The 12,471-nt window shown below is 34.6% G+C and overlaps 1 protein-coding gene across 1 annotated transcript; it reads right to left on the reverse strand.

Annotated features, from left to right (window-relative positions):
* Positions 1-9,378: 9,378 nt before the first annotated feature.
* Positions 9,379-12,134, reverse strand: LOC150095844 (gamma-aminobutyric acid receptor-associated protein-like 2). The gene is made up of 5 exons (XM_090409415.1): positions 12,029-12,134; positions 10,866-10,921; positions 10,019-10,134; positions 9,751-9,940; positions 9,379-9,591 (listed from the first exon to the last, which is right to left on the reverse strand). Exons 1-5 carry the CDS (start codon positions 12,105-12,107, stop codon positions 9,574-9,576), a joined length of 459 nt encoding a protein of 152 aa, XP_090265541.1. The 5' UTR covers positions 12,108-12,134; the 3' UTR covers positions 9,379-9,573.
* Between the last annotated feature and the right edge of the window lie 337 nt (positions 12,135-12,471).

Below are 12,471 nucleotides of genomic sequence, written 5' to 3' on the forward strand. Positions count from 1 at the left end.
ATTACACAGGTCTACACAACAGACTATTAAAAAAAAAAGTGTTCAGTTTTAATCATGCTGCAAATCCTCAACTTCGGGCAGATATACCTTGATAGCATGCTAATCTTACATCGAAATAAACACTGCCTCAAACACCCGCACCGCCTCTCAGGCAAAATGGTCTACTTTTTCAGATACCTGAGGCGATAAAAAGCTCAGAAATGAGAAAGCGGAAGCAACCTTTACTAGAGGATTACCACTATTTCTTGGAACCATAAATGACGCTAAAAATTGCTTACCTTTACCTAGAAAAACACAAATGGAGTTCTGAGTAGCTTGCTGACACTCAATGTAAATAAATAAATAAATATAATACCACATGCATCTTGGACGGATCGCTTGATCCTTGAGATTCATGCTGTACACTTCAGAATCACATCACTGCTTAGCAGTGGCGCACCCAGGGGGGGAGGCATCCCCCAAAGAAAAAGGGAAAAAAAAACACTAATCTTTTCCTAATTAAAATTAATTTTTTTTTATTTATGTTGTGTCGTGCCTTCTATATCTATACTACTTATGAATTAGCGGTCACATAAGGTGGTAACCCTATAGCTCTCGGGAATCACGGCCGCTGTGAACACAAGGCGAACGAAGTAGTGCCCGAGCTCAAGTTGTGGTATAAAAGAAATTTGAAAAACGGTTTGCAATAGCTCCATGCAAAAATGCCATTGATGCAGTTTCGAAGTGTGACAAAATGACATATCCTAACATCTATAACTTATTAAAAAATATTTGCAACGCTTCTGGTAAAAACATGCGTCAGTGAAAGGTCATTTTCTACCTTACACATTTTAAAAACCTATTTAAGATCTACCACGATACAATCAGGATTGAATGGCCTGGCTTTGCTATATATACACAGAGAGATTAATGTAACCACGACTGAAGCACTTCAAGAGCTTTGTAAAATGAAAAGAAAACTGGATTTTATTCTTTAAATAAATTTTTATAATCACCTAATGTATTTTATTGAATTTTCATTAAAAATATTTTTATCCTCGGCTCTTCTCAAGATTAAATCCTGAGTGCGCTACTGCTTCTCAGTGCAGAAATTTGTACTAAAAAGTAAAGCGTATACTGTATATTAATATTAAAATAATATACGTAAATGTAAAGAAATATTTTATTATTATTAAATATCAATGCAATATAAAAAAATAACAGAAGTTATGCAGAAGTTGTGAAAAATACTGGATAAGAATTTTATGTAAATTTTATTATACTTATATCTAATACTAAAACGAAGATGCATATAACTTGTATATGTATGCATTTATATTCTCATATATATATACACATGTGTAATGTATATTGCTTTATAAATAAATAAATAAAATAAATTAAGAAAAAAAATTCGAGTCATGATTATTTATAGATGAATATATATATATATATATATATATATTTTTTTTTTTTTTTTTTTGTCGCATTTTTGCTGTCGAAATCTTCCCCCGCTTTCAATGAAACGTTATTTTTTGTTTACCCGTTATTAAAGTCTGAATTCTTTAATAACAGGTTTTCCGGTTTTAAAAAAATCATTTAAACCATGAATCCGAAGCATTGAAAACAACCAACCTATAAAAATATACAACCGAGTACATTTTTATGTGAAAATCACTCGCGTAATATTGTAAACCTACGCTACGTTAGTATTCATAGGCCACAGAATTAACCTTTTAATACCGTGTTGGACCTCCTTTAGCCCGAAATATTCCACAAAGTGTTGCGCTGCATCTACGTCTACCTTCCATTCGCTCAGATTTGAGGGAAGAGGACTTTGATCCCGAATCGGTTTATCTAACACGTCCCAGACATCCTCAATGGGGTTCAGATCCGGGCTTTGTGGTGGAAGTCGCTCTCATAATTGCTGAACCATTTTTGCGTGATGGACAGTAGCATTTCTTCCATGAAACAACCGTCACCTGCTGGATAAAAAACTCAACATTGCAGGATGGACTTGATCGGCGACGATGTTCAGACCTTCCTGCAATATCAGGGGACTCGTTCGGTAGCAACAGAACATGTCCCACACTATGATACCACTTCCTTGAGTTGTTTACAAGGCAAGCTGGGTTTATTGCTTCACTGGGCTCACGCCAAACTCTTTCTACCGTCGGTACAGAATAAGGTGTACCATGATTCGTCAGACCACATGATTTTCTTTTTCAGTGTCAAGTTACGGTATTCCTGACACCACTCTAGACAAACTTTCCGGGTCTTCGTAGAAATCAGTGGCTTTTGTATAGACATGCGACTGACAATAGCCATCGTCTTCAGTTCTCTGTGTATAGTTCGGTGAGCGATGAGTCTGCAACAATCTTCGTTTAATGCTTTAATTGCTCGTACAAGCTTTCTCGCACGTCGGTGATCTCGTTCCTGACACTATCTTCGGACCACAGTTACGCCACCTCGATAAGCGATGTGGATTATTTTTCCACTGATTAAAAGAAGGATATCTCGCCTTTTGAGAAACATTAGCTCTGTTGTTTTCGAATAAGCCCAAAAAATGATCTCCGAAAGATCCTTTTTTACCATTGTGATCAACGCTGTTGACGAATACTGCAGCATTCTTAAATATATAGTTGCCCCAGAACACGTATTTACGCATGTGACCAAGTATTTTGCATATACGCTGCATAAGTAATATTGATGTACATCTGCGTTAACGTTTCTAATTCGATGGCAGCTATCGCTGGGCTAAGGGTTAGATAATCTGGAAATTGCTATAGTCACCAAACGCTGACCTTTTTCAAGCCACTTCAGACCTTCGATAAACACAACAGTCTCAAGCCAGGAAGCCAAAATCGTCTACCATCTAAAATTCTTCACAAAGAATATTTATCTGAGAGAAGTTTTCGGTACTGAGACCACATTATGATGTAATTATTATGAGATTCATTGCTCTTGTTGCATTTGTTATGTAGGTCAGACAGGAAAGTCGGGAGAGATCCGCATGTCTGAACACGTAAAAGAAGTCGAAAAAAGAAGATAATATAAATCAGGCCTGGCATTCTACACAACCACCAAGTATTTGAAAATATCATATTGATCGTAACTGTGTTACAGGAACATTTAAAGAAGCCTCGCAAATGTTTAGGATCCCTACACAATTCAATAAAAATCAAGGCTTAATTTTACATCGAGTATGGTCTGCTTTCATAAAAAATTTAACTGCCATGGATCTAGTGTTGGATTCTAATTATGTAGAAAATAGAATAAATGTTATTTGATTCAGAATCCAACATGATTTTCCATCACAAAGGCTGCGTTTGTAAATATTATTTAATGTAAATAACGTAAATTATAAATTGATATCATATAACTACCTTAATTATGTCAAATATTTAATTGCTTAATAAAAGAAATGTGTTAATGGTAAATAGATTCTGTATTAAACATTATTAAGCTATTTTATTTATTGTTATGTCAATATTATAAAATCTTGTATTCGCAATATTAACTACGCATTTATTGAAAAGCAAATATTCTAATTATTACTATTTGTGTATAAAGCTTAACGGTATGTAATGACTCAATGTAGTAGTATAGCCTTGTCTAACATTGGCGAGAATGTTTGTTTGTCTGTTGTCATGGAGACGCGTGAAAATAAACGAGCGCGAGTGGAACAGAGCGTGGGTGAAGAGAGAATAAAAAAATATATATAAAAAGTAAGGAGTTGGGACGGAAACTTGGAAGTGAAAGGAAGCAAGGGCATAAACTAGAGAAGTAGAAGTAAATGAAAGGTTCTTAAGGGCAGGAGTTAAGAGGATAATTTTTATAAGTGAGAAAGGACGAAGTGAATTTTATAGTTAGCTGAAAGTGAAGCCAGCAGTAATAATAAAAGGGAAATTGATGCTGTAATCGGATAATATAAAAAGCTGGACGTTCAAGGAAGAATTCTGAATAAACCCAGTTGGTCTAGAATTGCAGCTTATTTCCGATTTGCACAGTGTTTTAATTAGTTTATGAGTGGTAACAAGGATAGTTGAAGTACTCTGCAGTCGATGTCTGGATTTCTGAAGCGCGATTGATAGTGTTTTAATTATAACTGTGGATAAGTCTTGTAGATGTGTTCTTAAGTGAAATAAAAATAATTTAAAAGTTTGCTCACAACGTATTTGATGTACTAGGAACTATTTCCGGTAAGGACTATCTTAGTGTATTATTTCAATGCTTGAAGAATTGAGTGTTAATTACGCTACGCTTAACCTAACCTCAACTGTGGAAACTCTTCGTGATTGAGAGTTGAAGTTAAGAATTGTTAGAGAGATATTTTCAACTATTAGTGCCTGCGATATTTTGAACTTATAGCATGACTGAGAAGTGTGTGAAAACTGATTAGATAGGAAGTTCTATTATATTTATGTGTAGGAACTTTGTAACTCAGAAGCTGAGAAAGTGTATGTGAAGGCTTGGAAGGTTGAACTAATGTGATTGACTTGTTTTTATTGTTTAAATTAGAAGTAGAATTTATGTATGTGTTATATAGCTTATATTAAATGTTTGTTTTTTGTTAATCAAAAGTTGTATTTTGCCTGAATCTCTTTTACTGCACCGTTCACAAAAATTCGAATCTAGCGGGAATCCCAAAGAGAGAAAATAAATACTTCGGCCTGAATGAATGAAAAGACTGCTAACTAATTTTGAATTGATCCTACTATTTCATATAGACTTATCTAAGGATAGAGTGGCGCAGTATAATAGAAATTTCTCTACCCTTAGATCAGTGATCAATTTACAATTAGTTTTCCCTTATTTTATGAAAGTGACTTTTAACAAGATGGCGGATTCGAACATCAGGAGAACAACGTCACAACACTAGGATATATATATATATGCTTGTGGTCTGAAATATTCTCGGCCTTGACCACAGTTGGCAACACTATCGGCAAGATTTTTTTTTGTAAGTTGGCACATCTGTCATAAACATCCATGTGGAATTGCAAGTAGTATAAAACAAACTACTTGCAAGCATTCTAGCAAGTAGTTTGTTTTATACAGCTGTCTGAAACAAAACTGTTGTCTGTATCCCTTGAAATGGATAAAATTGAGTATCGTGCAGTTATAAAATTCTTTGTAAAAGAAGGTTTAACGCCAAAAGAATTATTTCGAAGTTCATAAAAATTTATGGGCACTCTTCTCCTTCGTTTTTGACAATTAATGGGCTGCCGAGTTGAAACGTGGGCGTACCAGCCTTGAAGATGATCCACGTGAAGGACGTCAAAAAAGTGTAACAACATCAGAAATCATTGATCAAGTGCATTTCTAGCGTTTTAACAAGAATAAAACTAATTTTCCATTAGTTTTAAGATCCATCAGTTCCAACAGCAGGAAAGATCATGGCATCGGTGTTTTGGGATGCTAAAGCATTTTGTTTATTTTGAAAAGGGTAAAACAATAACTGGGGAATATTATTTCGATCTTTTAACCAGACTAGACGAAAAAATTCACGAGAAAAGACCCGGTTTGCAGAATCATCTGTCATCGGGAGAATGCACCAGCCCACAAAGGTGTTTTGGCAATGGAAACATTAAGGGATCTGCACTATGAATTGTTGGAACATCCACCCTATTCGGCTCCTTCTGTCTTCTATCTCTTTCCGAAACTAAAACTCTTCCTATCTGGTCATCGTTTTTCTTCGAATGAAGACGTGATTGCGGCTTTAGAGAGGTATTTTGCAGATCTTACTGAGAAACACTACAGGGACGGGATAATGGCGCTGGAATAAATGTATTAGTCTTAAAGAAGATTATGTTGAAAAATAAAAATAATTTTGAAGTTATAAATTCGTTTTTTTCATTGTTAGGCCAAGAACTTTTCAGACCACCCTCGTATGTGTGTGTATATATATATATATAAAAATGTATTAGTCTTAAAGAAGATTATGTTGAAAAATAAAAATAATTTTGAAGTTATAAATTCGTTTTTTTTCATTGTTAGGCCAAGAACTTTTCAGACCACCCTCGTATGTGTGTGTATATTATATATACATATATACACTGTAATACATATGACGCGCGCGATACCACAAAACATGATGGCATCAACTAGCAATGTTCCACGCATACAGTAATGAATTTACCATTTGTATTCTTGTTTATCGATTATATTCAACACTTGAAGTCAAATATCTATCTATAATATGCGTAATTATATATATATAAAAAATAAGGATTGACCAACCTATTCCATGGGATTTTGGTTTCGAATGCCTGCACGGTGAAGTGCAGGTCTACGCTCGAGTGTAAATCAGGATGTGTAATTAATTGTTAAAAGGCTTTTGTAAGAAATTTTTATGTACCAGTACCCCCGATGATGCAAGTATTACGCTAACTTGTCGGGTTTTATTTTTTTTTTTTTATTCTACTCGTTAATTACATAACAATGTGATCTCAATACCGAAAACTTCCCTCAAAACTACTAAACCACAGAAACTTACGTAAACATATAACAGAAAATATGTCCTAAGGGATTAAGACTGTTTGACGCAAGGTACATCCACAAATGACGCTAACTTTAGGTGGTGTAAGAAAATATCTAAAACACGGCACAGAAAATTTAATTTTGCAAACCATTTTTATTTAAAGTAATATAAATCAAGATATCTGAATATATAAAAACAGAAATTGATTTATGGAATAAATCAATGATTTCGAATGGATGGTGCTGGCAAATAATCCAAAATAAGCCTTTTCATCAGCAAGACTGTATGCTGATGAAAAGGCTTGATGAAATATGCTGCATGGAATAAAAAATAATTGACCACCTTTAAGTCAATTTTGGTACCATTCTATGTAGCGATGACAAGAAACAAAAGATGCGACATTTATTCATAAAAATTTGCTTACATATATTGATGGGTTTGTTTTCAACTCAATGAGTGGTTTTTATATAGTTAGAATTGCTTTTCGACCGAAAGATTATTTCTATGATGATATTCTAGTATTTTATTCCGTATAGTCAAAGGCTGTTGTCCTCCCCCGACAATATATACCGTATATATTTCGATGTCTTCTATATCCCAAAATATGAGGGTCGCTTCTAAAGTTCTACGAAATGTACTCTTTTAGTTAAATCAAACATGTCAATACTTTTAACTTCAAAGCGCATCTCCATCCTTCTCACCACTGCCTTAAGTTTTCTTTCAAAAAAGGTGTTTTGGGCTTATTTCACAGAACAAGAATTCTAAGAGAAAAAAGTGTTTTTACTCAATTTTGCATACAGCTGACATGAAAATAGCAACCAGATCGCTCACAGCACAGGTATGTTCAGACCCCTTGAACTGACCTCCGCCTATATATCATTTTTATGTATTCCTTACGACATCGATTTGAAAAAATTTTTCAGAGGACTTGTTTCTCTAAAGAATTTAAGTCCCACCCGGAAGGGCGGGGATTAGAACTCAAAGTATGCAAGTCGTTGAAGATTCCCTCTGTTGTGGTAGTACATACCGTATATTCGATTTTTCAGCATTGAAAAAAGTACTAAATTTTTTAGGTCGACTTATACGCGGGGTCAAAAATTGATTGCTTTCCAAGAAAAAACTAGTACGTATCATACTCTGTTAAATTTATTAGCAATATAAAAAAAAAAGGGTAAATAAGTAAAAATATTTCAACTTATATCAAATTTATTTACAGAAAAAATTATTTACAAAAGAAAACAGGTTAATTACATAATTGAAATTAAATTTTCACTGTCTGAATGTATGAAAAGTTCATTGTACTCTGGTTCTGTAATTTCTTCCGGTATATCCTCGTATAAATTGTATTCATTTTCTCCATCAGATTTAACATCAATTTCGTCATCATTGTAAACAAAATCATCTTCCGAGACATCAAATTTGTTAGTTCTATTGCACATTTTTAAAAAGATTTTATTACGAAGCAAATAAACGAATATTATTTCTCGTTATAACGAGTCCATTTTGGCGATTTTCTCGAGCCCAATCCGCAACATTTTCCAGAAGAGGCCACTTACAAATTCCTTTCTGTAATGCGCATTATTTTTTTGGCATTTTCATTTTTTCTCCCATCGCGAACTAGTTTTTCGTTTACTCCGAACTGACGTGCAGCAACAGTATTTTCTTTTGCAAATTTAATCACAACAAGAAAAAAATTTTTCGAGTCGACTTATATACGAGCATAATATCGACTTATACGCCGGAATAAACGACATGTAAATTAATGCGTGCCCAACACTTTCTTATTTAACCTTCCCGCAAATCACCGCGTTTATTTATATAGATATAAAACTTTTAATACATAAACCTAAATTAGCGATTAGTCATAGTAACGTTAATATGGAAACTTCAAATATTCTCGAGCGGCAACTAAATGGCTTCTCAGAACCGTGGACGTTTCTTGTAACCTGGGGTATTTTTGTTTCATGCTTCGCAAGGCAATACATCGGAACCTTAAAAATTAATTAAAATATGCTATTTAATTTTTTTTTTTTTTTTTTTTTACACAGCTCAATCAGCCTGATTACTTAAGAATGTAGGGGGGATTTTTTTCCTTATAGGAAATTCAGTTTAATTGGAGGAAAGCAGATTGCTTTTTGGAAAAAAAGCAAAATTTTTGAAGATTTATCTTTTGAAGATAAGAAATAAAATCTAATTCAGATCAATAGTCAAGATCGCACTTCATAAGAGTAAAATCTATTTATTCGAAATTAGGCCTTGAAACATGCAAATTTCCTTTGTAGTGGGGGAAAAAATCCACAATACAGCGAGTAGGACTTCACCTAGTATTAGTCCTCCCCCAGTTTATTACCTCAGGAGCAAGAAAACAATTGACCGTCGGTCGTCGAAATTACCGAGAAGAATACATTCAAGGTTGTATACTTTGAGGAGAGTAACTCAAGTTCGTCATTTACTGATGGCAAAACGAACATACAAAAGATTTCAATGTCAGATTGGCGTCGCCACTGTACTGTAACAGACATCCTGGTTTTAAGTTTTCTTTGCGAAAACTACACCTACTGTTAAACTTATTTAATATTCCGCTTGAAACAGATGGAATGAACTTCACACATCTCAGTAAAAGGGGCGAGTTAAGGATTATATAAACGGAGAGAATTCGCGCAGGGAGACAAGAATGAATTTAAAAAGGAAAACTCTCTAGCCAAGAGGAGTGGGTTAATATTAGTTGTTACTATTGTATCACCGGTGAATGAATTCGATTCGTGGCGTAGGAGAGAACAAATAAAGTTGTAATCCTAGGGTTCATGTTTTCGGGGGTGGTTGTAGTTTAGCTGACTGAATATAGCTGAAAGTCAATCGTCACGTTGTAGAAGAACATTGCATTTTTGAAAATAAAATGCTTTATTTATATATTGCACATACAGGATGGATAATAAAAAATGCTTTAAACAAGATTACAAGACATTGTATATAGGTTACTGAGTAATAGTTTCACAAGGTTACATTCAGATTGCTTGTCAGTAAAATTTAATAAAAACATCTGATTTAAAAAGTTTAAAAATGTATGCAAAAACTTCTTGATCTTGAAATATCCATAAGCAGCAGATTCTTCAGTCTCCTCCAAATTCCTGCAGAATATAAAAGTGTTTATATTGAATTTAATAAATTCGGGATTAATAAGCAAGGGTCGACTTAAGCCTGATTCTAAGGCTTCCGGGATGTCAATTACTAAATTTCAGTAATAATCGGACAGCGCATACGTCTTAAGAAAATAAGATTTTGCTAACCTCTTGAAGTTGGGCAACATCAAAGGGGGAGAGCCCGTATCTTTGTGGACAGCAGTATTGGATGTACAGCAATCCATCATGGGGATCTTTTTCCTCCAAGTACACTTCATACATGGATTTGGTCCACATAACCAACTTTTCTTTAATCACCAAGAGATACACTTGATGGGAAGGAGCATTTAATATTTTTCTGAAAGAAAAATATAGTGTATCAGCATTTTATTCAGATTAGGCATTAATTTGAGAGAGAACAAGTTGTTTAACTCACCTCACAATAGTCATGAAATGGCTAACAGTATGATGTTCTTCTGCTAGCGCAAGACGATCACCCAATCCTCCATGAATGGGATCACTCAGCTGATCTAAGTGGGGTTCCAGAACCACCTAAATATATATAAAGCACAACTTAAATCTACCTCGTAATGAACAGTCATCCAAGTGACAAGAATAGCTGTTACAGTTGAAGCTGTACGCAAGTTGCAGTGAAGTTTAATACTGCAAAAGAATTTATTGTAAAAATTCTATTCATGTCTTAGAATCAGTACAGGAAGTAGTATGATGGGAAGTCTCATTGGTCACATGGCTCAATGCAATTACTACAAAAAACTCTGTTTCATGCACGTTTAGCAATAAAGCATTAATCCCGCGAGTGTTACGGTGCGAGAGTCTTCTTTACGTTTCTTGGTTCATGAAAGCCCGCTGGGATGGTATCAAACTACCCGAATTGTAATCATGTTACATGGATAGTAAGGCGTGCAGAAGTGGTACATTACAATGCAAATCTGCTCGAGTTTCAGAGGCTGCTTTTCTGTAGCAAAGACGTCGGGTTATTTTTAGAATGAGGGGGTGCACAAATCATGTATTAAGTTATCCCGTGGGATAGTATACATTTTGCATCGATTTAATAACCAACATTTGGTAATTCTATGAGTGTAATTGAACACAGCAACATTAAGATAATTTTATCTTGTTCCAATAAGATTTCAGATCGAGAAAATATTAAGATAGAGTTGGTTGTATAAGTCATTAACTTTAAAAACGAGAGTATTGCCAACATGGTTTGCTTTATTCAAAAAATTTTAAATGATTTTATTTTTGTATGCGTGAAGACTTACCGGAATCATTCTTGGATTCATGACTCTGGCTGTAGCAGCAAGTGACTTCCGATATTCTGAAAGAAAACAATCAAATGTTTTAGGTGCAGGTGGTTACAAATGCGTTAGAGGAGATCAGTTTAATTAATCGAAGATAAAGGCTAAAGTTGTCATTAAATTTCATTGCTCAACATGAGACTACTCCACTTTCCATCTCGAAAATTTCACTGAAATTCAGAATACGGGCCCGATTATTTGACTCGGCCATCGTATTAACTGGTTAGTTGATTCACAACTCTTTGCGGGAGAAAGTCACATGTAGTTAGATTTAAAAAATCTAAGAAACGATCGAGAACTTCTTAAACTAAGATAGCCACATCATTAGCACGAAGATACCGTTGGTTAAGGTCAGTTGGTTCTTATTTTAATATGTATACATAATTTAAGAAATTCGAAGCAAGATTATAGTTGATTGAAGCTAAGGAATATTACAAAAATGTAATGTGTGAGTGGAGGGGAATAAGACAGTCTTGAATTCATAAGATCGGCGATGAATATTCCAATAGGACATCTCGTTTAATCGGGTGTTCATGTGGAAAAATCGCCTTTTTTGAAGATTATCTTAATCCTGAATGACGAAAGTTCGCCTACTTTCGTAGGTTTTAAGTTTCGGGGTGGGGGAAACCATCGTAGATCGCAGCGAACGTAAGGAAATCTACAGTTTTAGAAGTCAACCTATCCCTTCATCCGTGAAAAATCAGGTTGCTCTTAAGACGCAAGAAGTTAGTACGTAAATCGAGGCGTTCATGTTCAAAAAAAAAATACCACTCCCCATAGTTCCTATTTTAATTACATTTCAACAATTTAAAGACCGTTTAATCGGGCGGATACGTTTATCGCTTCCTCACACAATTCCCCCCCCCCACACACACACACTTCCAACATTCAGCACAACATGAATCACGTGCGAGTTCAAACATTCGAGACAGAAGGATTCAGTAATTCAAAAGCAGTGAACACAGGCGTCGATTCCGAGCTAGTCATGTTATATTTTCAATTCCTAGACAGCTTTCTTGAAATAAATACGGACGTAATAATGAATTAATTATTCCTGCATCCACCATCGAAATTCATTTTTCTAACAACAAAACAAGTTAGTTATAAGTTCCACTTCTTGCACATACCTAATGAATGCTTATCTTTATAACATCTAAAATCAAAGCGTTCCTCATTACTCTTGCCAGGTCCTTGTCCGTTGCCCATCCCATCAGAAGAACTAGTGGACGCTTGTCCTTCTGCCATTCTCCACGAGCGATTTTAAAAAGACTAAAATGAACAAACCCCACACGCCTCTGTGCTAACTGGTTGCTTCTTAAATAGTTCAAAATGATGATTCCAACCACTGTCGAGAGATGGCGTGTTTTACGAATTTGCATTATATTCTGCTGTGTCTTTAATAGACATGCAAAAAAAGTAAAAGAAAGAGAATATTGATTAGAATATAATCAGGACCACTTTGAAAATATAAACATTCATGCCCATTCAGAAAATATCTGATTTATGAAATAAATAAGATATCTTCTAGCAAAATTAACTATAGGAAATATTTTTCCCTATAACATGATGC

The sequence above is a fragment of the Typopeltis vanoorti genome, chromosome 19, assembly GCF_054136105.1.
Source record: "Typopeltis vanoorti isolate ZY-2024b chromosome 19, IOZ_Tvanoo_1.0, whole genome shotgun sequence".
Classification (NCBI taxonomy): Eukaryota; Metazoa; Arthropoda; class Arachnida; order Uropygi; family Thelyphonidae; genus Typopeltis; species Typopeltis vanoorti.

Bases quoted from the DNA above. Each gene is read 5' to 3' on its own strand.
- LOC150095844 (XM_090409415.1), bottom strand. From the start codon at position 12,107: ATGGGCAACGGACAAGGACCTGGCAAGAGTAATGAGGAACGCTTTGAT. The intron at 10,135-10,865 runs GTAAGTCTTCAC...ATATATATTTAG, and splicing joins TGAATCCAAGAATGATTCCG to GTGGTTCTGGAACCCCACTT. The intron at 9,941-10,018 runs GTGAGTTAAACA...TTTTTCTTTCAG, and splicing joins CATTTCATGACTATTGTGAG to AAAAATATTAAATGCTCCTT.